Source organism: Molothrus aeneus, chromosome 12, assembly GCF_037042795.1.
Source record: "Molothrus aeneus isolate 106 chromosome 12, BPBGC_Maene_1.0, whole genome shotgun sequence".
NCBI lineage: Eukaryota > Metazoa > Chordata > Aves > Passeriformes > Icteridae > Molothrus > Molothrus aeneus.
The window spans coordinates 13,856,349-13,883,140 of NC_089657.1; the positions used below are offsets into that span (position 1 = coordinate 13,856,349).

The following is a 26,792-nucleotide window of genomic DNA, read 5'->3' on the forward strand; positions in this document are numbered from 1 at the left end:
CGGCCAACTGTAGGCATTTGCAGGATTATAAAACTGTAACTCACCTCTTGCTTCACTCAAAGGTTAGGAAGGGGCTGTAAATAGCTGAAGAGAATAGCAGATTGTTTTCTTCCTCTCTTGCAAGAGATAGGAGATAAGGAAAGCCAGGCTAGATAATGCAGGAACTGCAGGCTTCATTAAATCCTTAGGAACCATGTTCTTCACTAATCAACCAGTTCATTCACCCCAAGAGAAAGTCACAGGTATCAGCAAAAGTACAGGAGCATTTATGGCTCATGTGGCTTTTGATACAAATTGAAACAGGTGGCATTGCTTTTATCTGCTGGTTTGCTTAAGGATTTTGCAGTTCTGATATCCAGCTCTGTTTTAAAGCTGTATCCTCATATAAGTAATTATTCTAACAGACACAGCATTAGGACCTTGAATTTGACATGCTGCAGCTTCCAGTTTAAAATTATATTATTCATTTATATGCCTGACTGGGTTTTTTCTTCTACCACAGGTCTCAGGTCTCTTTGAAACAGTGTTTCCATTTTTATTTGGTCAATCAAGTTGAGTTCCTACTGATTTGTTAGAGAGACAAAAGCAGAAAAGAGGAAGATGGGAAAAAAGAAAGCAATAATTTCCCCACCTACTAGCCTGGGTCATTTCAATCCCATTGTTTTAATCAGAAAAAAAGCTCCATGCCTCAAATCCCATAGGTCTTTGCAGATTTCTAGTGGAGATTCATGATCATTTTTTTAACTGAAAAATATTTGCCTAATAAGAGAGGAAGAGCTGAGTCTTTCCAGTTCCATCTTGCCCTCAGTCATTGAACAAGAAGCAGAGTCTGATAATAAACAAGAGAGCACACTCACATTTGACAGCTCAGTGGTTCTCTCTACTTTGTTATGTGTGCAATTTCAAAAACACAAGTGGAAACCTGCAATACTGAGGCTCAAAACCAACTTTGACCTCCTTATGCTCAAATGCTTCTGCAATAAAGAAGTCTGAAAAGTCTTGCCCAAAAGTCCAACATCTTTCACTGCCCTCTCAACTGTTTACAGCCTTTTTATCAGATCCATTACCAATAATTTCCTCTTCTTTCTTGTATGCAAATACAGTTAATACATCCCTGCCAAGCCATGTGGGCACAAACCCAAAGCAAGGACTGTGGTGAATCCTCCCCTGCCTGTTGCATCTCTTACACTTGTGGTGATTTGGAACACAATGGCAGTCAGAGCTGCCAGCAGAGACTTTCTCAGGAAATGGGAATGAAACACATCACCCACTTAACACAGCAAAGATCATTTTGCTAAACTGAAGTACAAACCAACAGGGTTTTAACCAACCAAGTTAACACAGTTCTCCTCTTTTAGGAAGGGATTTTCTAAACATAGTCCTAAATTTTGGCATTAGAACAAAAAACTATCAGAAACAAATATATTTCTAGTTTTTAGCAAACTGCTAATCATTAACTGAAATTCACAAAGTCCCAATCCAATAAAAATGGTGCAGTGTATGATGTCTGGAATTATTTGAGAACAGCTTTCCATTTGCCTGTTTCAAAGTTCATTCTACAAAGGTACCAGTGGAAAGAAGTTGTCAGAATTTGCTCTTTAGATCACATGTACTCTATGGACTGCTTGCTGCAGGCCTGTTGAGAGACAGAAGGCCAAATCTATTGTCCTTGTTTCCATGTGATAGCTTGTTTTAAGAGATAGACAGAAGTGTGTGACGTTAATGCAGTATGTTAATACTTCCTATGATATAAATTCATGGATGAAAAATTCAGACTTTGCAAATAATAAAAAATTAGGAAGATATTTCACCATATCATAAGTGGAAAAGAAAAAGAAAAATGAGAATTAAGAAAAATGGTACTGTATAAAAACCTAATTACTATGAGGTAATGCACAGTAGGAAGTTCCCTGAGAATGGGCTTGTAGCATTTCCGGTACACAAGGAATTGAACAGTTAAAGCAAAACAAAGAACATAAATGATAGCTCAGAACTTTATTTATCCAATATGCAATCAGCAACTTTAGACTGTGATTTACCTGCTAGACTTGCTAAGAAATTTCAAAACTATTGCTACTGTTTGAGTAATCCATAGAGAATAAGTTTTTGCACTTACCTTGTTATAGACAGAACAGCAGGATTAGCTTTTACTTTTCTGATGGATAAGGGCCAAAAGTGTCCCAGCTAAATAAAATCCTGGCAGCACTGCACAATCACCAATATTCATCTACCTGCTATTTCAAGCAAGCTCACAAAATGGTTAGTTAAAAACATAAAACAATCACCTGCAGGGCAATGGTGGTGTTCTTCGCAGGATATTTCCCCACCAGTCCTTGTTCTTTGCGTTTCTTGAATTTCCTAAAGTAGTCCTGTATCAGGAAGGTGGCATAGAACTTCCCCACGGTTACCTCATCATCTAAATGAACAGACCAGACAGATCTCTCCCAAGTCAGCACATTGATCAATAGCCTGTACACTCACATCTGATTTGGGGGGAAATGTGATGGGTGCAACAGGTACTATGCTTCCAACAATGGAGCCCAGCAGGGGCTCAAAAGCAATGTTTCAGCAAGCAGCTTTGTTCAGTTAAGTGAACTCATCCTAATAAAAGAGAAAATTCAATACTTTACCAAGACTTGTGTACTTCTAAGTTTCTACCAAAACCATAAACATGTTTGTACATACATAGAAGCTAAGTACTGGCTTTAATTACTTAGAGTAGATAGATTTAATAAACTGTACTATGTCTGACATACATTGATGTTCATAAGAGTGACTGCTGAACCAATTTTGCTGGTCAGTGTATGTATTGTGTCAGTTCTGTAATGCTGAAAGGAAGTAACTTCCATCAGTGAATTTTATACAATTCAAACAACAGGCAAACAGCCAGGGTAGTAAAATGTAGCATTTTTACAGAGTCACTGTTGTGAACAAAATCCAAATTTGAACGTTTCCAAAGGCAGGTGCCTTGTGAGGACACCAGAATCTCCTGGTTCATAGCAGGTTGAGAATGAATGGGGCTGTTCATGAGTCCATTCAATCATTCAGCTGGGCAAGTTTGATCTCTCAGTGACTAATGCTTGCCAGAAAACTAGAAATAGTTTTCTATCCAAAAACATTGCTTTTGTTGTCACACACTTTTTTTTTCCCTAGAGTTATCTGACATGAAGTTCCACTCCCCTTCCTGCTGTACTGTTCAATCTCCCCGTGTTTTTCAGTATCCAGATGTAGATTTTGGCAACAGGATTTCTGGTTCCTGCAGCACACAAAGAGTGGCTGGTGTGGTTTAGGCATCAACTGTTCTTCTGTCCAGTCATGGCTTGACTGAGCATGAAAATCTAACAAGCCCAGATACATTTTAACATACCTCTATTAGAAATATGGGCTTTTTAAAAACATTTTATTAAAATAAAGAGTCCATGTATCTTATCAATAATATGTGCCAAGTTATCTCACTAAGGATAGTATTTGTAGCACATTTTTACCTGTAATAACTGGGGTTTGTAATTTAAGTTTACTTTGTTCTTTTAGTGATTTGCTCTCATCAAAGAGGGTCGGGAATCCATTCCATGGACAATACTTTTTAGATGTATCTTTACCTCACTGATAAAATTTATCTCAAAATGAAACCTCTACCATGCAAAATCAGCTCCTCTCATTATGAGGTCTGAAATGGGCTGTATGCATGTGAGAAAGCACAACAGGCTTTAACTACAGTGAAAATGCACCCAGAATGTCTTCTCTCAGCAGTTTGTATTTAAATATATCAAGACAAAAATAGTTACAATTGCTTCAAAAGATACTGGTTGGGAGACCAGTCTGTTGCAGAAAATATCTTAGCATATTAAAGAGCCTGCTCTGCCAAACTCTGACAACCCCTCAAGGGTCAGAGCCCCCCAGTTCCTGCCAGGAAAGGAGGAACTAGCAGGAAATATCAAAAACACCACACAAGAAAAGCTCACCAGCCTATGGATTCCATCTCAGCAATTAAAACCTTTTTCATTGACTCCATGAATCTCATTAATAAACTTTTTGTGAACATTTGCTTTGATGTTCACCTGTAATCTTCCTTTGCAGCTCTTCAGGAGACTAATGGAGCACTGTATTAGGATGAGATCTCTTACACAGCATGTAATGCAAACTTGCCTTCCCTAGTTCAGATAAATCCACTGATCTGCAGCATAGCTCTGGTTTAGCTCCCCAGATAAGCCTTTCCCCATCCCTCAGACTATTTCATTCCAAGTACTTGAACAGAAATTTTAAGGAAGTGAGTTAGCAAATGGCTCCCAGAAGGAACAAGCAGACAGAAGTGACAGACTGGCTGTGACACACACTGCTGTGGTGGCACTCAGCATGGTCACATCAGGCCACCACACTGCCCCGCCACTGACTGTGCCTGAGGTGACAGCACCTGGGACACACCAGGGCGCAGAAATGAAGGGCCCTGACTGGTCACTCTGAACATGCACCAACTCCCATAAGCACATCAGACAAAGGCACTGCCAGTTTGCTGGACTGTGCCAAAGGCTGGCTGTGTCCCCACGGTGCCTGTCCATGTCACAGGCACAGTTTGCTGGACTGTGCCAAAGGCTGGCTGTGTCCCCACAGTGCCTGTCCATGTCACAGGCACAGTTTGCTGGACTGTGCCAAAGGCTGGCTGTGTCCCCACGGTGCCTGTCCATGTCACAGGCACAGTTTGCTGGCCTGTGCCAAAGGCTGGCTGTGTCCCCACAGTGCCTGTCCATGTCACAGGCACAGTTTGCTGGACTGTGCCAAAGGCTGGCTGTGTCCCCATGGTGCTTGTGCATGTCACAGGCACAGCCAGGCGCACTGAAGACACGAGCACACAGGAGCTGCTGCCTGGCCAAGGGGAGCCATCCTTGGCTCTCTTTTCTGGGTCACACACATATAGCCAGGTACAGACAGCTATAGGAAGGCAGTTAAGCATAACTGACCACAGAACAGACAAATCACTAATTACAATTAGTGACAGCAGTTGCATTCTTTCCAAAATGAAGCTCTTGGAAGAGGCAAAAGGTACTAGGAAGCATTAAATGGATTTGCAGGTGGAGACTGGGAAGTTTAGAGAATGCAGGTGAGTCCTTGGTGAGTTTTCTGTATTTCTCTTACTCTCTAGTCTCATTCATTCATCAAACATTTGACTGATATTCTATGTTTTTGCAAAGCAGTTTCATCTTTCTGTACTGAAAATGTGTTGCTAACTATTAACAGTCTCATTGAGTTATAATAATAGTTATTTTATCAGTACTAAAAATTAACTGTTTCTCTCCAGTGCATCTATTTATAATCCAAGGGGGGAAAACATCTACTACATGGATTATTTTCATTCTGCTCAGCAAATAAGTGTTCAGGAGCCATGGCCTTGGCACACAAGGACCCAGCATTCAATAATATCAGCACAAGTAATACTGGAACAAACTGCTATAAACTGCACCTCCCAATAATTTTAAGTGTGAGTGATTTAACATATTGAATTTGAATGGTTATAATATTGAAGAGAATTCTCCATCTCTTGGGAAATTGTTATTATCAGCTGTCACTGGTGTTAATTCATAGACAATTTTCCATTGAATATTAAACATCAAAACTAATTTCTACTTTACACTAAGCTATTTTACACTCCTATGGCATATGACTGTAAAATAGCTGTATTCCTCTTTTTGTCTAGGTGGTTTACAATATTTTCAATTTTCAGGTAAATCATAACAAAGTATTCAGAGGAACAAAGTAAACTGGAATTGAAAACTCATAAATCTGCAGGAATTCCCAACATATTCCCATTTATACTCGGTTGCCAAAGCCATCCTATTTCCTATCAATTGAACACATCCAGGTTTTCAGCCTTCCAGCTACACTGAAGAGCTACATTTGCAGAATAAATATTTAGCAATGAATTTTAGTACAGCTGAAAATAAATACACAGCTTATACTCAGCAATGAAATGAAGCTGAAGTTAAGAGTGAATCACTAGGTGGGATTAGTTCTAGGAATGTCATCTGTACAGGTTCTTTGTCAGATTGATTTAGGCAGGCAGAGCTCGCTATTCTGAAGCATGCGTCTCTATTTCAATAAAAATGTAGGGGAATAAAGTTGGCAAGAGGCAACACTAATTCCATGCCACCACCCTAAAACAGAATTGCTTCAGAATATTCGGAAAGACTCATAGTTGAAAGGAACAGAGGCTGCAGAAAAAGCTCAAGCACAGAGTTACAACAATAACAAAGCGATTCATCTATGCCATGCAAGCACTTAGGTGTAAGGCTAAAAACAACAGAGTAGAACACAAAAGTTGTTTTAAATGTGCAGTATCAGTTCCCCTTTGGAGAGTCAATTTATCCAGATTTTTGGCTTCATCCACACTATTATCCAGCTGCCACCCCACCAACAGGCTGGCTCCTCCAGCCACAGAGCAGCTGCTGAGTGATGCCAAGAGCAGTGCAGGCTGTGCTCCTCCTCCTGGCACCGAGCATCCCCTTCCAGGGCCAGGGGCTGGGTCTGAGCAGCCCTGGGAGCTGTCATAAGCTGTGAAGATACAATAAACTTCAAGAAACACCAGGGGATTACACTGAATCTATGGATTGGATGTCTGGGTAAATATACCCTGGCTATGAGTGACAGTGAGACAGATCCTGCACCTTTAAAACTTGAAAAAGCAAGTAGAAAACAGTCACCTAAACCTACACTACAGCGAATTAATAGAAATGTATATATTGAAAAAGGCTAAATATATATATATCAGAATATATATATTTACAAAGAGAGATATTGACATGTCATTTTATGGCACGTAAAAACATTTAATAAACGTGCCTTGTAGTTCTCACAAATGTTTGGTGTCATTAGAATTCAGATATCTCTTTAAATGGGCCACATTGATATCTCAGTCTTATCAGCATGATTCTGAACCTTTTCCATCATCTGTGGAATGGCTCTGGTTTAAACTAGTTTAACTGAGATAATTTAGCTTCTTGCTTTATTAATTTAGCAAATTTTTTTTGGCTAGCAATTTATTTTTTTCCTCCCAGAAGTATTCAACATATACAAGCAAATAAGCTTTAATGTAGCATAGTACAAAACATGGTGTTTTGCTCAATGCATTGAAATCAAGCTAGTTTATTTTGCTGAATGATTTGAAATCAAGACTATATTTAAGTCTAATGAGGTATTTTTTTTCAAGCAAGAAAATAAGCATAACATTTTCCTTTCTCTCTCACTTGGATCTAAGTTTCACTTATCAGTCCTCTATATATTGTCTATTGCAATAGGATATCATTGTCTCGATATTTATTTTGCTATTTTTTTGCTGTCCTTAAATTACATCATAATTGCAAAATTTAGCAGTTTTATTCCTTTGGTTCCTGACACTCTAGAAAGACCAACAAGCACAGAGAACAGCACACGGCAGAGTTTATCGGACTGACCGCCAGCGGGAGGGACAACTTGGTCAAGTAATTTCATGCTCGTTTTCTTCCAAATTTTCTTTATGACTGCTCTAAGTTCTTCATTGGCTTGCTCCAGGTTACCTGTGGCAAGGAAATGGCAAAACAGAGGATGGTAATTATGGTTATCAGCTGCAGTGAATGATCCTTTGGATATTAATTAGGTGTATACAATTAAAGACTGTGATAGAGATGCAAGCCCATGCTATGTGATGCAGCAACAATGCCACAACTAAAGAGAAAAAAGGGCACAAGACAGCAAATTCCTGGTGCTTTCAAATCCAGCTCTGGAGCAGTGCAGAGGCCAAAGGTGAGTTCCAAACTTTGGCCTCACTCTGTCACTCCTTCTGCTTAAATTGTCCAAAAAGTGATGACTTTTTCCTTACAAGCCACTTCTTCCTTGACGCAAAGCTGAGCCTTTATTTACTTAATCACAGCAATTACTCAGTTGTACAGGTTTGAAAGTTCAAATAACTGAGTACTGAGCAGTTTCACCTCTTGCGTTGCTCACACAGGAATGCCTGAGGGGCCTTGATCTAAGTTTGTTATTGCTACCAGAATGAAAGCAGTAAAAGATGGCAAAAAAACTTGAAAAATGTGTAAAAGTAGAAAGATCTTGAAACACCCCACTACCTTTTGAAGCCTTTCCCTCTTTAATGTAAATGAGAGAAATCTATTCAACCCAGTCAGAACTGGCCTCGACCAGACTGGGAATGGTGTTTTCAAGTGTGCAAAAGTTGCATCACTGTGGGATCCAAGGCTCTGAGCTAAAAGGCAGCGAGGAAGGAGCACCTTATTTGGGCAGGAAGGGAAATTCATTCATTTCTTGCAGTAGAACTCCTGCTATGCCAGTGCTGCACATTTTTATCTGACCAGATGAAAACAGAGAATAATTTCTGAGATATCTTGGGCTCTGGCCTCACTATTCCCTTCTTTTCATTTTCTAGCAAATCATTCCTACCAACAGTGAATACAATTCATGACCCAAAAGCAAATCAGATTCAGTGAGACCAAGGCAGCCCTATTCACATCCAACAAAAGAAATAAATTATCACTTTTCCTCACTGTGCTTTCTGACAAGGGCAGTGAAGGCTTTACAGTGAAGAACCTTACCTTCTGTTTTTATCTTTAGAGCAGTCCTAACCAAAGCAAATAAAGTAGCATTGAACATGACGGTCCCATCACTGTTCAGTGGCATATTCATGGCTACTAACCTCTGAAAATGAGAGAAGGAAAACAAATGCTGATGCTGCTTTCTTTGGGAAAAAAAAAACAAAAAAAAACTCCTGTAATGTTAATTTTTGAAAAGCTGATGTGTTTAAAGAATAATATTATTGAGAGGAATATAAATTATGCAAGTTCTTCAAAACAAAGTTGAGTTTTCCGTCCTACCTGTGTATAATATGCAGCAATTAAGAACAATATTGTTTCTTTTTTGATTTTCATTACATGTATGCTTATACATGTTAAAACTGTTCAGAAGATTTCTTGAGCTATTCAATGAGCTAACTTTCAAACACCGAAGCCCAGTTTTTGACTGAGTCCCACTGTGCCAGTACTAGGAACAAAAGCAGTTATTTGAGGGCACGCACTCCAGCTGCAGTCGTGTCCCAGGCTCCCCAGGGGTTCCTCATGCTCCATAAAGCACCAGAGCACCAGGTCTGAACTGTCCCAGCCCATTCATTCCTCAGTAACTCCTCACTGATGTTATGCCAGCTACTCAGAACTGCTGTGAAAGGGGCTTTTCTTTTGGGTCAGTCCATCCTTGCGCCAGAGTTCTCCTAGAGCAGCATTGCTGTGACCCTGACTGCCAAAAGGACACAATTTCAGCTATCAAAATCTTTTCCTAATGTCTGACTTGGATTTTCTTCTATTCTAGTTTAAAAGCATTACTCAATGAATAATTGATGTTAGCATATAGACAGATAGAGGTTTGCTTTAAGTATGCCTTGTGACATTGAATTCCAGCCCAGAGGTTTACATGCCAACTTTACCTATTTAGAAAACAGATATACAAGGAATCCAAATGACAGCACTTTGTATCAGTCCTTCAACTAACAGGTTTGATCTTATTCCCAATGAAATCACTAAAATCTCAATATCCATAATTCTGAAGCCATCAAATAATGTAACAATCATTCAGCTCCTTTGTATTGCATTTCAACTTTTACATTAAAATGCCATTAATCCTCATCAAAATTACACATTTTGCCTGAAAGATCCTATATAATTTTAAATTCCCATTAATTTTCTCTCTTCTCACTTGCTGCTACGTATTGTTACACACTGTTATTCACTCCAGCCTGGTCTATCACCTTGCAGTCAGACAGAATCAGGTGGAACCCACCTTGCAGGCCACTCGGTGAGGGCACAACTTGCCAAAACCAAGCGGTGGCTGAATCCTTCTCAGCAATGTCACCACATCAAGGTGCTTTATCCTTCCCCTAGAACAACACACATCAGTGAACAAACATCCACTCCCAAAATATACACCCTGCTCTGCTTGTTTTTACCAAATAAATGATGTCAGAGAAATGGTCTAACTTACTTTGCTTCAGGGTCATATTCTGACCATATTCTTTTGAATTCATCCAAGTGATGGGGGCCCAGAATAGACCAGTCACGTGTCAAATAATCAAAATTATCCATAATGACGGCCACAAATAAGTTTATAATCTAAAAAAAATAGTAATTAAGAACAATCTTCCTTGATTATTTTGAATTTTTATCAATTCAATATGTATTACTTAAGAACTCAAGTGAATCAATAGTTTTTGGCAAATATCATCAAATACCGCTGAAAATATTTGCATTTAACTAAATGGAAGTCTATCAAATAATGACATAACAAGAACATGGTATTTTAGAGTACTCCATCTTATGACATAGGCTACAACACAGTTTTGTTTCTCTTCCTCGATTTGCCATATCCCACTACATCAAACTGAAGAATGGATTCAATGCACACATTATGACACAGTGTGTATCTCAGGAATAGGATTCAATTTCATGACAATGCACTTTGTTAACACAGAAGGTGATACAGAGCAACAGAACATATGTTTACATCAGTTCACAGAATTTTGTTGGACCACTCTCCTTTTGCAAGGAAACAATTGCTGTGAATAGAACAAATTAATCAGCTTATACCAGACACCTGCAATGAGGAAAAACATATTTCAATTATTATTTCACAGCAAATAATCCATTTCTGCCACAGATTAGGGTGAAAGGTTACTGTTCACTTCTCATGTGCCACACATGAGGACACTTGTAGAGATGCAAATCCAAATTCCACTAAGTTTAAACAAAACAAAGAGCATTACTGCTCAGTCGTGGGAATTGCAGCTCCATTATTAATGAATATTTAATGGTACCACTGAGAAATGTATGAAATAACAGCTACGAAAAGACTGCTAACTCAGCTTACTCAGCCAACCACCCTGCACATGTGTGCAGTCAGAAGAAGCCATCACCATGGGAATTTAGAATCATAGAGTAGTTTGGGTTGGTAAGGACCTCTGAAGGTCATGTACACCAATTCCCTGCAAGGGACATCTTCAGCTGGATCAGGCTGCTCAGGGCTCTGTCCAACCAAACTTTGGATATTCCCAGGGATGGGGGTCATCTACCACTCCTCTGGGCAACCTGTGCCAGTGTTTCACCACTCTCACTGTAAAAAATTGGTAGAAAATATAGTATTTAAGACTCTGTATGAGAAAACATAACCTTGCCAAAATATTTTGGATATGAGATTTTCAGTCATGTTCTCAACACTCTACTCTTCATTCAGAAGAAACCAAAATGCCAAAGCTCATTGCTGTAATAAGCACAAGCTAAACTCACCAAAAATGCACAGAGCATGTAAAAACTGATAAAATAAATGATGGCAAAATTGCTTCCACATGTGTATTCTTCCCCAGGATTATAATCAGATTCTGGATCACAGCGCTTTCCAGGCAAACATGCCAGCATGATTTCCTGCCAGGCTTCTCCAGTTGCACACCTTCATAACAGCACAAAGATAAATTCAGCATTATTTGATCAAGATGGATTCAAAATGAATTCATTTGTTACATTCTGTACACATGTATACAAGCAAAAATGTGAAGACTGACTATGAACATTTCAGAGAAGGAACTAATTAAAGAAAAGGGTAGAGCAAGTTTTAGAACTGACAAGCACAATCTGACATTGCAGACACATTTTATAAGATAATGTACTAAGGCTTGCATATAAAAACTGTAACCCCAAACTGTGATTTACAAGTTAAATACTTACTGCACTGGAGTTACACTGTGTACAAAAGTAGCGTTGACTATGAAAATCAGTCATAAAGTGACTTAGATCTCAGTGGGTGATGCCTTTGGTGCCAGGAATGTCCTGCCAGCTTTTCCAGCCAGATGAGTAACAATGCACAGGAGCTGAATTACAGAATCTCAGGCAAGAGACAGCTCAAGGTTGTCACCTTTAGAGGCATCCCTGTCCCATGTCATTCTCTCCTTACTCCAGGACATTTTGAAGCACTCCTGGCAAATGTTTGCCTTCTTCTTAAATTCTCCAGAGATGGAAATCCTATAATCCCCCCCAACCCTGAGGATTTAGCTGCCTTCACCATCAGGAAGCTTCTCCTATGGCTCATCTCATATTTCCCTTCTGCAAGTTCCACCCTCTCCAGCAAATGTAAAGAACAGTTTATTTCTTTATATTTGCAATAATTTTTAATTTCTTCAAGTTATCACACAAGTTGCACTTCTAAAGATACCACCAGTAAGGGCAGAGCCTTTTGCAGCTTTCCCCATGCTCAGGCAGGTTGATTCTGGGCCGTAGGCTTGGGCTGTGCCTGAGTGCTGCCCAAAGGAGGAGTTTCACGGGAGCTGGGAGGAGTTAGCTCTGCATCACCCCCTTAGAACCCTCTGTGCCAAAGGACACTCAGCACACAGCCACCAACAGGAGGTGCTCGTTGAGCTGAACTGATTCTCACTTGCAAACACATTTTGCACATTTTTCATAGATCAGTGAAATGGGATGTACTGAGTGAGAGTTAAGGTTTGCTCACCTGAAGAGAAGAAGCACAGCTTGGGGGAAAGTCTGAAAATTGTTGTTTCTGTTTATTTGATTGTTGTCCCTCATGGCCACTTTTCCAAATACCTACAATAAACCAGAATTTTGACTCTCATTCCAGTGACCTGTGCTGTCAGAGGCTGTAGACCTTGCAATCTAAACTTCCTTCAGGATGCATGAAATTTCACAAAAAACTTTCATTATGCTTTAGATTTTTCATTATATATATAAGTGCAGTAAATTTATCACATAAACCAGGGAAAAAAAGCAGCACACCAAGTTCTTCTCCTGTGTCTTTTGGAATTTCCTGATCAAGAAAATCAAGAGCCAAATAAAGATTTTTCCATTACTCTGAAAGCTCAGCCTTACACATAGCACCACTATCAAAGGGATGTTTCAATAAGCAACTTAAGCAACAAGTCTCAGACACGTTGTACTGTTGTTTAGTGCTAAAAAAATCTTTAATTACCTGCATTCCAATGACAGCATAGATGAAGAACAGCATGGCTATCAGAAGGGCAACGTAAGGCAGGGCCTAGAAAGGGACAGGTGTCTTTTAATAATCTCACACCATCATTTCTATTTCAATTTGCAGAAGTAATTTCTTGGTTCAACACAGACTTTTCTAAGGTTTTTCTTCCTATGCAAGTGCTTAAAATGTTATTATCTGTCATTCTTAATACTTTGCTACATGCAATGTGTACCAGCTTCATTGTCTTTTAAATTACTTCTGCCAGCAATCCAGAGGGAAGGATCATCTTTAGTGTTTTTAATTTTACTTTCATTACTGACTCTGACAACACAAAAATACTTTGCTCTATACAGTTAGAGTTTCATTAACTTCACATTCATCAATTTCCAGAAGCAATGATTCATGTATCTATTTCACTTATGAAATTGGTTTCATGCAAAATATGTGTTAAATTCTTCTTTTCCAGTCATCTAATAAAAATGTGTGGAAGCATGAAATCTATGTATGTCAAACCTATCACATCTCTTTTAAATATGCCAAATATTTTTCTATAAGTACCATCAAAATCTCACAGTAACAGCTGATATTAAATGACAAAGAATGACCCTCAGACTCCCAGAAGTAATTGGTGAAAATAATTTTGGCATTAGTATGCAAATATATTTAAATATATCATTATTGATAATATTAACTTAAAAATATATTTTTGCATTCTACAGGGTATTGCTTCCTAAAATTTGGTGTATAAATGGCTGCAATTATAAAGCAAATTGAAATAACTTGTGCTAACCTGAAATGACTTGATAAATGTCCAGAGTAATGTTCTGATTCCTTCTCCTCTGCTCAGCAGCTTCACCAACCTCATCACACGGAAGAGACGGAAAAAAGTGATGGAGATGCGAGCGCTGTCCTCAGAGTTCTGAAGAGCATCAGGAGAAGTCAAACCAAATACAAACTCAAACATGCAACACTTCCAGAAAAACAACATAAAATGCAAAGGTGGAAGAGGTAAGATTTGGAAATGTCTCAAGAGCCTGTTCACCTTGATAACCATGGTATGAAAGGAAAAATTACATGCTGAAAACACAGGACCTGTAGAAATGCTTCACACACCACATGCATTTCCAAGTTTTCTGGTTTGTTAATAGGATCATATTGGGTTTGTTTGTAATAGACTCCAATAGAACACTGACAATGGATGCAAACCACTGCATAACACCTTTGCAGTCAGACAGGAATGAAAAATACAGAAAAACTTGGTGGAAAAAAAGACATGGTAAAAAGAATAAACTCAAGTATAGGTAAAACCACTGGGGTCACTTTACTGATCTTACCCCAGACTCATCAGTTGTGACTGTTTCAGTTGGCTTTGGCTTTAAGAAATTAAGAACATTAAATATTAAAATCAAATAAAATATAAAAAAAGTAAAGTTAGCTTAACCATAAGCAAAACTAAGAACATTTTAAATTTCTAAATGAAAATTAACATCTTTCAACTCAATATATGTCCTGAATAAAACATTAATTCCCTTATTAAACCATCCTCTTATCTGTTCATGTTGGCTGACTCATAATAAAAACTGCTGGTATAAAATAAGTTTAAAAGATTCAATGGAAAGTAAATACAAAATAAAAGATCTGCTCCTATGTAGGCCAAAAAAAGTTAGCCATCAATTTTCACAGGTTGCATGAAATCATAGCAGGAAGCTCACCTAAAACTGAAGAACAAAACTCTGGGGCCAAACTAGCCTTTCAAGGTGATTTTCTACTCTGCCCTTTTTGAAGATTAGTGACTCCATCACTGGAATCTAACCAGAGGCAAGTAATTTGTGTTTGATACCACAGCAGGAGCTCCCTGAGAGCAGAGTGAATTCACTGAGGTGACTCAGTGATGAGCTCTGGGTGTTGCAGTGGCCAAAAGGACAAAAAGGGACATCAATTTCTCAGCCCCACGCCCTGGGGGCTGAGCCTGCCCCAGCGGTGCAGGGAGGCAGCTCCTGAATTCCCTCCCTGAGCTGCAAGAACAGGATCAGGCTTGGAGAAAGGGATCAGGATTTGATTGATCCTTTTGGGACAGATCTGGGCAGCCCTCAGCAGCTACAGGGAGCAGAGAGGCTCCAAACTGTGTGTGCTGTGAGGAACATCTCACTTTTCTCCTTTTGTTCTCTCTGTCTGATTTTGAAGAAGCTTTCCTGAGAGCCTAAATGGTCACACACTTCTCAGAGCAGGCAGCAAAGCTTAAAGGACCAAAGTTCTGTGCTTGCTTGTGCAATGACAAACTTGCAGCAGCTTCTTCCAAAATTGGAGTGCCTTTAAAAACATTTATAGCACTAGAAAAAAAGGGATTCTGGATGTTAGATCCCAGTGATGAGTCTTACCCTCTTGCCTAAAATATCCTCCTTTTAAAGAGGCACCTTTCAACAATTCCTGTCACTCAGAGCAGCAATGAACACAGTGCCAGCCCAGAGCTGCTCCAGCACCAGCCACACTCAGTGCCACCCTCCACCTACTCAAATCTCACAGGCTGCTGGTACTCAAGATAACACTTGAGGGGAAGGAAGGGAAAAGAAAGGAGCTGGTTCTTCTGAAAATATGTTATGCAAACTTATTATGGTAAAGAAAAGCAACAAGAGGTAGTAGTTTTAAAAAAACAGATCATTATTAAAATGCTAATTGTGTTCTCTATTACTTTTTTCTTTAATATAAAGGCATCACTTGGGGGAAATAAGGTAAAAATAATGGTTTTCTAAACTATGTGACAGTTATGTATGGATAAATTACTGCCCTGCGAGGCTATCAATATATTCTGAAACAAAGAATTTTTTAACTGTATAAAGGATTATTAATAAATTTATGCATTAAATTAACAAAAACCCAGATCTCCTTATTAAACTTCAGCAAGCAGAGTATTTTTCAAACTGGCTGTAACATCTAAACTTTCTAAGAACTTATATCAAATAGATGGAAAATCCACTGCTTAGGGAAGACAACTGCTTCATTAGAAATTCTCTGTATATTTCAACAATTTTAAATAAAATCATCAAAATCTAATCAAGGAAAACTTCATTATCACAAACACCAAAAATGTCAAAATATCACAGATCATGGAAGCAATCTTGCAAAGCTGCCTACCTAAATCAATCCCAAACCTGCACCAGTGCACACAGATCCACACTGCTACTGATTTTAGCACAGAAAAAAAATCCTTTTAATCTGAAGCTTGAAAGAAAAAAGGTTTAATTACACCTTCTGCAGATGAAGCCTGAAATGTCATATTAATCTCTGGTGACTGACTCAGGTTGAGCTTGATACTTTCTTAAATAGTGAGCAAATTACTTAATTTGCTTTGGTATTTTGTATGATCAAAAAGTGAACATAGTATTTGACAGATAGAGATCAGATTAAATTACAGTATCATCACAAATTGACACTAAAAAAAATGAAATAAAATTTTGGGGTTGGCATTTGGGAATTTTTCCTACGGTGTTTTATGGGAGGAGGATGGGGCCCCAAATAAGTTAGCATGAGTATTAGGATGGTAATATATAAAGGGATAGATAACACCAGAAAAAGGATACTTTGGTCCTTCATGTTTTCATTTAATCACTTTTCCAAATGCAAAATTAACGAGTTTGCATTATGACTTGGTTATGAACAAAAATATCTCAAAAGGAAAAGTCAGTACAAACAATGCTTTCCACATAAAACTCTCTAAGTAATTACTTAATTCTCACTTTTAAAAATGCAGAGGTCAGATTACCCAAACTATGTGATCAGCTCTACTGGAGCTGCTCTGGAATGATGATCCCTCATTTTATTTTTTGTCAGGAGGTCACTGAAGGGACTTGTGTTTGCACAGTGGTGTATGCCCAGGACTGCCCAATGCACACTCCCCTCACAAATCTCTCTTCCTCAACTTCTTTGGACTAAGAAGTTCCAATTGCCTGGTTCTGATGGCTGATCTGATGCTGCTGGGGTGTGCTAGGATGTCATATGCAAGAAATGACAAATTATGGACACTGGAAAGTGCAGGCCAGTAATGAAAAATAAAAACACTCTGTTCACAAAAAGCAAATTGTACAATAATGCCAAGGTGAAGATAAATCTAGAAACAAAGAACATGAACTCCTGAAACAAGAGGAGTTTCTCCTACTGAAGGTGAAATTGTTCATCACTGGGCAAGCATTTTGGATTTGACATCTTAGGGTGTATCTAATTTTTTATCCTCTTTGGCATTTCCCTCTGATAATACAGCAGCTTAGTTGATTTTACCAATACCAATTTTAATGAAGCTAGTGTAGTGATACACCACAAAAGAAAACATTATTCATACTCATTTATAAAGGAAATGCTCATCTGGGAGACAAAGTTAGTTAATGGTTACGTGTGTCCATCCAGCATGAAGCAATGCTCAGATCTGGGAAACTGAGATAAAGATAAGACAATCTTCAGCAACGATAACAGACAGACTGACAAAAACAGAGTGTCTGCTTCCTATAGATAAGAGAAAACCAGAGTGCCCAAGCACACAGCCTGATTTGCAGCACCAGAGACATCTCGTGCACACACACACCTAAGAGGGTGGCACATTTTGATTTTGTACATGTAGGGAAGTCTAAGAATAGACTTGAGACTGAGGGGGACAGGCTGAGCAGAGGGATGGTATCTGCTGACAATAAGGTAAATAAAATCACCTGTGGTCAGACAATCTACCTCCAGTCTCCTCTTTGCTCTCATTTTCCACCAATCATTCCAATGCTGCTTGGTCCCAAACGCTTTGGGACTGGCTGGTCATTACTGGGATTCTTTTGTCCCCCAAAAAGTGGAACTGTGTGATTCCTAAGATGGCAGGTGTGCTTCTGTCTGCTACAAGTCTGGCAACGGTCATAGCTGGAATAAATGGACAACTTCTGCTTTCCCTGCTTGGGACTGACAGACACCCTGCAGCGAGGGGAGTGAGCACAGGCACTCCCCATGGCTCTGCCTGTTCTGTCAGCCATGGACCAGTCACACCCAGAGCCCAGGGCAGCAAAGCACTTCACAGCCAATCCCTAAATACTTCACATAGGCAGTGATATATGATTTTAATTTTTTACTTAATTGAAGTGCAACACAACAGTTTTCTTCCTCAAACAATCCCAATCCTCCAAAAAATATAACCAGTGATCAGCCTAAATTTCTGACTCACTGATGAAAATGTTTGCAACTTGCTACCAATTTTGGTCAAGTACTAATGCTGCTTATGAAAAATTTAGCACATTTCCTAAACAGGAACTCCTTGTTACACAAATGTTTGCAACAAATGTTAAAAATAAACATCCTGACTATAAAGAACTTCAGTGTCAAACTGTGAACAGTGTGAAACAGATTGGATCATGCCTTGGAAGCAAACTCTGTGCTTAAACAAAAAATAAACATGGTGAAAACCAGTGATGTTAGTAAATGGTGCTGGTCAAAAGCTTCTTTTTTACATATTGTGCCAAAGGGTCCAAGAGCATGTCAGAACAAATGACACATGATGATAATGTCCTCATCACCATAATTAAAGAAGGAAGCATCTGAATGACAAACACACATGATGACAATAGCATTTATAGCAAAACATTCAGGTTGCCAAAATATCTCCAGAAATGTGTGCTGTGAGTCCATGTGCATAAACACACACAATTTGTTCAGAGAATAGTTACTGCAATTCAGATGTGAGCAAGACATTTTCATTGTCTTATCAGTGCTCTCTATATTCCCTGTTCAACATGAACCAAATGCCCATAGACATTAATTAATTAAAATTTTAAGTCAATGTGAGAAACTTCTGAAACTATTTTTTATAAGTGTCTCTTCCACTGTAAAATATGTATTTAAATTCTAAAGTCACAATTAATATTTTTTCTTATTATACTATAACTAATAAAAATTATTTCTGGCTCCAAATTAGATATTATGACACTGCAGAGATTTGATATTGCACTAAGACTTGACACTAATGAAAGCAAAGCTGTATGAGAACACAGTTTTCTGAGCTACCCTTAAGCCTAAAAGAGAGATGTTTGCAAAAGTTTACAAAATCTATCAACAGCATCCAAAAATACAAATTACTAGGACCAAAACCAACACCCAAGTTCTAACAAATGATAGGGGTGCATAAAGTTGTACTCAAACTAAATTGGACTGCTCTTGTTCAAAGTGGAATCCTGACTCTCTTACAGGAGGCAGACATGGGGCTTTACTCCACTCCTCCACACAAGCACAAGATCAAGATTTGGGGCAGATGGGTTTTCCTGAGGGGCTCAGGAGGAAGACATAAATGCTGTTCCTTTAAGCCCTATTTCAGCAGAAAACCTGAAGGGATTTTTATGTCAAGAATAAAATTAGTCCTATAAAGATGGCATTAATAATTTACATAAAAGATGAGGAAAGGGAACTCTCCATTATTTTCTCAACATTTTGGCAGCACATGAATGGTAAAAGAAACTTAAATAAAAAATGTGAATTAAAACCTTCACAACCACTACTGCAACAATGTGATCATGCTTCTGAGTCATTCAGTGTTGGTCATCCAAATGGCTTCTGAGCTGACAATAAGATCATTTCTATACAGTCAGGCCAGATTGAAACTTGTATGTTATTTCCTTTTAACAACTTATTTATTCAGATTTTACTTCCAATTTATTTCTCTCTCATTCTCATAAGTTATTTACCCCCTCTCCCAGACTGCACTGACCACACTTTGTGTCTGCCAATCATTACTCTGCATTTTTAATTGAAAAAGAACCATTTCCATGACCACACAAGATCTTGCATGACATGTGAAAGTTTCTGAAAACAAAAGGCCACAGAGCCCAGAAGTAATTTTATAGGTTTTAGTAGTGATTTTAATTTTTTATTGCTACCACATGTATATTTACTTATATATACTTGCCTCTAAAAATTTCTAAAAATAAAATGAACATGAAAACCAATTAGGTTCATAAAAGAAGGAGGTTGAAGAAAGGGATATTAAATGAAAGAGTAAATTAAAAAGATAATAATAGATAACATTTTATTTCCAAAATATATGCTGCTCTGAGGTGGTTCATTTCTTGAATTGGTCACTGATCCAGCCCTTGGGAATGCTCAGCAATCCTGTAAATTGCTTAATACATTAACAACTGAATTCCACAGGCACCAAAAATATTCAAACTATAGTAATTCCCTGGATTATGTGAGAACAGGAGGTTTCTGGATCAGAAGAATCAGCCTCATGGAAGCATATACATTCTTGTAAAAGGTTAAAAAATTAACAAAATAAAAGAGATGACATTTATTTTCCAGTATTTAATAGGAAATATTTGAATAATAATAGGAATTATTAATATGATATTTCAAATATTAATAGGTGGTATTTGATATTTGGAATATTTGAAATCAAGGCAGTTTGTACCTAGACAGTCCAATCCATTCTCCTGTAAAAACTGGGTCAGATGCATACTTGTTGTGGGCTAGAAGAGCTCACTGGCCTTTGCACAGGACCTGAGCATCCCCAGCGCACTGTCAGGATGAGGCTGAGCTGTTTCCACAGCACAGGGCAATCCCATCTATGATCCCACAGCAATGTTTAGCTCACACTGAGGACATGAAATATTCACACTCATGTCTCCCTTGCACTGCTCAATCTAGATGGTCCTGCCCCTACAGTTAGAGCTGTGACAAGATCTGATTTTCTGTCAGTGCTGGTGATTTACCCTGCTCCAAATCAGCCCTCAAACAAGGCTGAGCTTCCTTAGCTCAAGAAGTTTCTATAGTGGGAATTTTCACAGGTGCTGTTTCAACCATGCTTGAAATCCCATCGGAAACAAAGTCTCATTCACATCTCAACAGAGATGTAGCTTTCCCAGGATCACTGCCAGCCTTAGATAACAAATACAGGCGGAATGGCACAATTCAGATTGCTGAAAAAATACTGAGGAAAAGATTCTGAAATATTGGATTTGGATGACAGAAATTGACACTCAACTACTCAAGTAGGAATAGTTCAGTAGAATCAAAACAATGAAAGTAAAAATCTAAGAAATTTCCCTGGACACTCTGCAACACTAAATGTTTCATGTTGAAAATCGGAAATCAAGGCCACAAATATATAGAAACCATAATAGATTCTTGACTTGCACAAACAAAGCACAGAAAAGTGGCAAGACCAGAAACAGACAATGCTTAGTACACAGAGAGTCTGCTGTGCAAAAGTAAAAGAAATCAAAGATGAGCATATTTTCTCTCATGAGAATAACATGAAAACTAAGAAATGGCAGTGCTGGTTGCTGACTGTGGTGTGTACTTATCTTGGACATCATTACTTGGTCTCCAGAATATTTCCAAGACAGCTGTGGGAATTGCTAAATCCCAGCGTTCTCCCCAGCTGACAGCTCAGTCAGAGTTACAAGGAGTAACACTGCTGAATACAAACACATCTGCTTTGGTCATGGAAGCACCTCTGAGCTATCCCTCAACCTCCTCACAGTCAAATACCTTCTGCAGTTATGAGGGACAGCTATTCTAAATGGTTGGTGCTTTTACTCTCCTCAAATACTGTGCTCACCTACACCAGTACTACTGGGAATGGAAACACTTGGGTAAATTGCAAACACTTGAGCTGTAAGTCTAAATGCAAAACTTTTCTGGGGAAATAAAACAAACCCTAAAGTAAACAAAACAGAGGGAAAAAAACCAATCAAAATAAATCAGAGGCAGCTTTTACAAATGAACTCCATGAAGAATAATTATACTTCAAGAAAAGTCTCAAAGGGACACTGCAGTTCTGGGCTGACTGACCCTCCCTGTCAGCTCAAGTTCCTTCAGTTCACAGGAAGATCCATCCCCACGGAACTGAGAAAAATCAGTCTGAAATCTAAAGGTCAGGATAAAGTTCTTCTGCTCCCATGTTATCTCATCACTCCTCCATTTTCTTTCCAAAATGTCAGTCAGTCATGAGTTTCTCACAGTTTAACACAAGACCAGGAAGCAACTTCAAGGTGAATCTGTTGCCCAAACACCTATTATGTGCAATGGCCATCAGACAAAATTCTGGTAAATTATGGAGTTTTCCAAGTACTTTAAGAGTAATTCAAACTTCCAAGCACTTGCTGCAGGATATAAAAACAAAAGGACTGGGGAAAATTAAACATTCTATTTTCCACAGCATGGAAAGCCTGACTTTCTATGTGGCCTTCTTCTGCAACCTCATGAGATATGAACGGCCTCCAAACCCAAAACTCTCACAGAAAAATAAATCATCATTTGTTAAACCAAGCCACTGAAAACTTACAGAATCTTGAATTATTTTGGTCACATTAGTTATTACAAAAAGCAATGGGCTTCAAGTAAGATAGAAACATAAGCTTAAATCCCTTTTTCTAAATATTTTCTGTGCATATATAGAAAAACAATTTTTATTGTCTCACTGTGCTGTGTGCAACTATACAAGTATATAAATAAATAACAGCAGCTTATACAAACATCTGTATCAGTATTTTGGTCTTTGATTCCAGGTTTAAACATACTTTTATAAAAAAGGACCTTTTTGGGATTAAGTTTACATTTTCTGTATGTCTTGACGACAGCAATTACTTTTTAGTGCATGAACAGTTGCTACTTACATTAACTTCTGTTATAGCAATATCAACGACGCTACCAACAACAATTAAGGCATCAAAAGTGTTCCATGCATCAGTGAAATAGTGCTGTTAGGACAAGCATTCAGCAGAAAGAGAGCAAGAGAAAAACACAAACAGAAAAAGAGAAGAAAAGGACAGTGTTATAACACAGAAACACTCTAGGCTTCTCTGATGTACCACTATACAATCTAAACTTTCCCTTTCATAGCTAAAAAAGATTGGTAGAAAAAAAAGGCTATTTATTTCCCATATCAACATAATTGACCTATGACTGGTCTGTACTCAAAACTTTAGAAACATCAGATCAAAATCTGTGACTTGTCCAGATGATGGAAATAGTGGGGAGACAGAGAAAGAGAAGTAGGGACTGGGGAAAGTAAGCTGGGATATACTCACATCAGCTTCACTGAGAACGACGTCTACTATGCTGCCAATAACGATGAGGGAGTCAAACGTATTCCAGGCATCACTAAAATAGCCCTGAACAGAGCAGGCAGGGTGCAAACGTTTGTGATTACACATGAAATGTCAAATATTTGCATACTTCTGTTTAGTTTTGCATAAACAGAAATTAGTTAAACAAAACCTGTGGTCTAATGAGAAAACAAAACAAAAACCAAACAATATTGCCTACTGAAGGAAAAGCAACATATATGTGCATGTGTGTGTATATATATAATTATATATATACATGTACAGACACACACACAGACACACACACACTCTACACATGCAGAACACACCATCAGATAAGCACGATGCTGGCAAGCAAGCCATCATCCAAAATTGGCTTTGGGCTTCTAGCAAGGCTGAAATATTCTAACATAAATACCCTAATGAGGACAACAAGGCCCCTTTTATTATATTTCTGCAAGACCAAGCCAATTGAAACCTCCTTATCATCAAGGATTTTGTGATAGTTTTATCTAAGTGGCTGGTAAAAATATTCAAAGGGTCATGTCTCATCACTGGCTAAACATGCACAGTAATTAATGTGAAACTGTGCACAAAGATTAGAGAACTGACTTAATCTTCTATTCATAAACTAGGTCTAATATAGGAACTCATCCCACATTTGCAGTCAGAGGGTGATTCTGTAGCCAGTGAAGCCAGTGAACCACAGCAACCTGAACAATTTCTTAGTGCTTTTGGTTGGTGCAGCCAGTCCAGTGTCTGAAAACTCATTTTAATCAACTGCTTCACCACTCTTTTGATGTTTTATGCCTTTGAATATATTTCCCCCATGTGTGTTCATGGGACATGGCTGCAAAGGGCTATAAAGGTCTATTATGCAATTAGCTGACTATGGGCATAAAACAGCATATTTGAGCAGAGGTTCTTCAGAAGAATCCTCCAGGCAGGTTCCAGTGTGGAACAAATCAAGATGTATCACAATTGTTAAGATATCTATGGAGACCAGAGGTTTCTGTAGCATGTGGCTTCTTCCTACTTATATAGAAATCCAGAACTGCAAAAATTACTGAACTTGCCCTATACCTCATTCAAATGTATTTAAGTATCAGTCTACCAAGACTAAGGAATGTGCATTAAATGAGAAAAGTTGGAATGTACATTTTGTACATGTACATTTCTTGGTAATTAATTTTAAAATACTAACTTTTCAGCCACTATTGAAGCTCTAAAATAATACATTTAGCACGAGGTTTAAAATTACAAATGTGCTAATCTAACCTTATAGCTAGTTACACTTTTTATTACACTGTTTGCTCTAAGATAATGTTTTAGCTGAGTAGTTTAAGTTATTACATGAGTTGTTAGCAGAGAAAAGAAAAATCGGTTCCAAAATCGATTTTAGAATTGGACTGATATTTTTCTCAAGGTTTTAAACTGTTAGAATTTCTAGTAATTTCACAGTTTAAAGTAATGCACCTGAGTACATTAATATTTGAAAAAAAGGCTTGTTTTGATTGGAAATTTCCTCTTGGAGACTATGAGAGAGCTGCTACAGTAGACAACAACTCCACATTTTTGGAGAGGAAGCAGGGTCAGGAAAGGCTCATTATGTTTCTAATGCTTTCCATCATTCCTTTGTCTAAGGAAGGGGCTGAAAGAGGAAAATTGATCAGAGTATTATCTCTACAACTCTTTGCACTTCTCTGGTTCTTTGGGATCAACCATCAATACCAGTTTTGGGGCAAAAAGCCAGTGCTCTTGGATTTGGCCTCCTGAGGAAATGCCTTCACTCCTAAGAGCTCTTGCACAATTCCCTGCTGCTCCCTCCTTACCCTTCCTGCTCATGGGAACAAGCAATTCCCAAAGCTTTACTGAGAATCACACTGAATCACCCAACAATATTGAATTTTATAATCCTAATGAGATTAGCAGCTGCCAACCAATTAAAGGGAGCTGCTCTCATCACGTTCTTCCTGATCATTTGCACTCTTTATTTCTAAGCATCTTCCTTGATTTTAGAATAGCAATATTTCTATCTATATATACAAAAAATAAGAGACTATTGGCAAACAGCAAACACATAATCAGCACAATCCTGAGCTGTGCTATCCATCTTCCTCTACAATGGGAACCAAAACAGGTCCTCCAAATAAAGGATAATTTCAGCTACAGAAAAAGTTACTTTACTAGACATGCTACAAGATAAAGCACTGAAATAAAAAAATCACATTTTGATTCAATACAGCTAAAACACTTTACACACTTATTTATTTATTTTATGAAACCTTTTCCATCAGTATAGACAAATATTGTTCAAACTAATATGTAAAGCAAAAGCATACAAATAAACAAAAAACTAAGAGAAAATAAAGATGGTTTTGGAAAAGGGAGGAATGGACAAGTCACAGCAAATAAACATCATGCAAATAAGTTGTTTTCACCACTGCAAGGACCCAAGATCAATTCACTTACTAGCCATCTTTCCTTTTTTCTTACAAAAATCTGATGTAAAACGACATGGAAAATCATTACAAGTTTAAGCAACAACTGGCTACCAGGAGGCTGTACATACGGTCTGTGTGGATGGATAAATTTTGATTCCAAAGCTGTATTTTGTTTTGAATGGCACTGAACCATGCTGAGTAACGGATTTTAGAAAATGTGAGGAAAAAGACCTGTTCTTTTAGCTTATATTATGAAAAATTTGCTCATTGAGAAATGCCGAAGGACAAAATCACAAATCCTGGGGAATAGGTAGGCATAAAGAATTAGCAACAAAATATCTTTCCAGACATCTACCACATAAATATTTTAGTTCTTTTAGTACTCTCTTGGAAAATTTTGGGGCCTCATTCTGCAAAGCCTTGTGATCCAATCTCCCAGTCAAGTGTGCCAGACACTCAGCATCACCTTTACTATTGAGCACTTCTCCAGGTTTTATGTATTCCAGAGCTGCAAGGCAGCCTGCAGTGCCTTGGTTTTACACAACACAATATCATAGGAAGAGCATCAATAATTTATAGTAGCCTTAAGTTTATATGACCAGCAAAATCAAAAGATCACCGTTTTCACAGGACTTTTGTCTGCATATTAAGGGGACACTGTCAAGCAGATGAGAAAAAAATTAACAGGTTTTTATCTATTCTTATTTTTACAGAGTTAGAGTTTTTATTTGATGCTTTGAACATCTCTGAAATAACTTTTTAAAGGCAAAAAATTAACAAATAAAACTTTATTCTGTCAGACTAGCCTAAGAGACCCACCCACCAGTGACATAGACATAGAAGAAATTTATCAGTCTTTCCTCATGGACCCTAAAGCAAAGCATTAAGTTTGGTTTCAGATTGTTCCTACTATTATTAAACTTTAATATGAGTTAAAGCAATTAATTGTTGTTTAAAACATGCATCTATTTTGAAATTTAGATTAAAGACATTAAAATTCTGCTTAAGGCTGCTATCTGATTTTTGATTATTAATGAACTATGTAATGTGTTGCCAATAGGTTTTGTTGCAGAGTATCTGATAATTTACACTCTCCAAAGAATAACAGGAACAACCTTAAATATACTTTATTCCTTCCTGCTCATTAGTCTCTTCCAAAAGTCTGATTATCATCATGCTCTTTAAACCTTGTCCTGCTAATTAAAAAGTTTAAGGTGTTCTGCACCTATGGGGGACCAAAATTCAGGAAAGGAGACCTTTCCACTGGCAGTGTCTGCCTTTCACACTCTCA

At 38.1% G+C, this 26,792-nt stretch overlaps 1 protein-coding gene across 2 annotated transcripts in view; it reads right to left on the bottom strand.

Annotated features, from left to right (window-relative positions):
• CACNA1D (calcium voltage-gated channel subunit alpha1 D) overlaps positions 1 to 26,792 on the bottom strand; it is a 168,464-nt gene that overhangs the window by 18,978 nt on the left and 122,694 nt on the right. The window contains exons 30-42 of one of the 2 annotated variants that reach the window (XM_066558320.1): positions 25,530 to 25,559; positions 23,040 to 23,123; positions 22,626 to 22,709; positions 14,331 to 14,369; positions 13,787 to 13,915; positions 12,994 to 13,059; positions 12,520 to 12,611; positions 11,307 to 11,466; positions 10,009 to 10,136; positions 9,808 to 9,904; positions 8,574 to 8,676; positions 7,443 to 7,544; positions 2,286 to 2,416 (exon numbers count right to left, since the gene is read on the bottom strand). In XM_066558320.1, coding sequence (XP_066414417.1) covers positions 2,286 to 2,416; positions 7,443 to 7,544; positions 8,574 to 8,676; positions 9,808 to 9,904; positions 10,009 to 10,136; positions 11,307 to 11,466; positions 12,520 to 12,611; positions 12,994 to 13,059; positions 13,787 to 13,915; positions 14,331 to 14,369; positions 22,626 to 22,709; positions 23,040 to 23,123; positions 25,530 to 25,559 — 1,245 coding nt within the window. The remainder of the gene's footprint in view (positions 1 to 2,285; positions 2,417 to 7,442; positions 7,545 to 8,573; positions 8,677 to 9,807; positions 9,905 to 10,008; positions 10,137 to 11,306; positions 11,467 to 12,519; positions 12,612 to 12,993; positions 13,060 to 13,786; positions 13,916 to 14,330; positions 14,370 to 22,625; positions 22,710 to 23,039; positions 23,124 to 25,529; positions 25,560 to 26,792) is intronic. The other variant, XM_066558319.1, reaches the window with a different exon arrangement.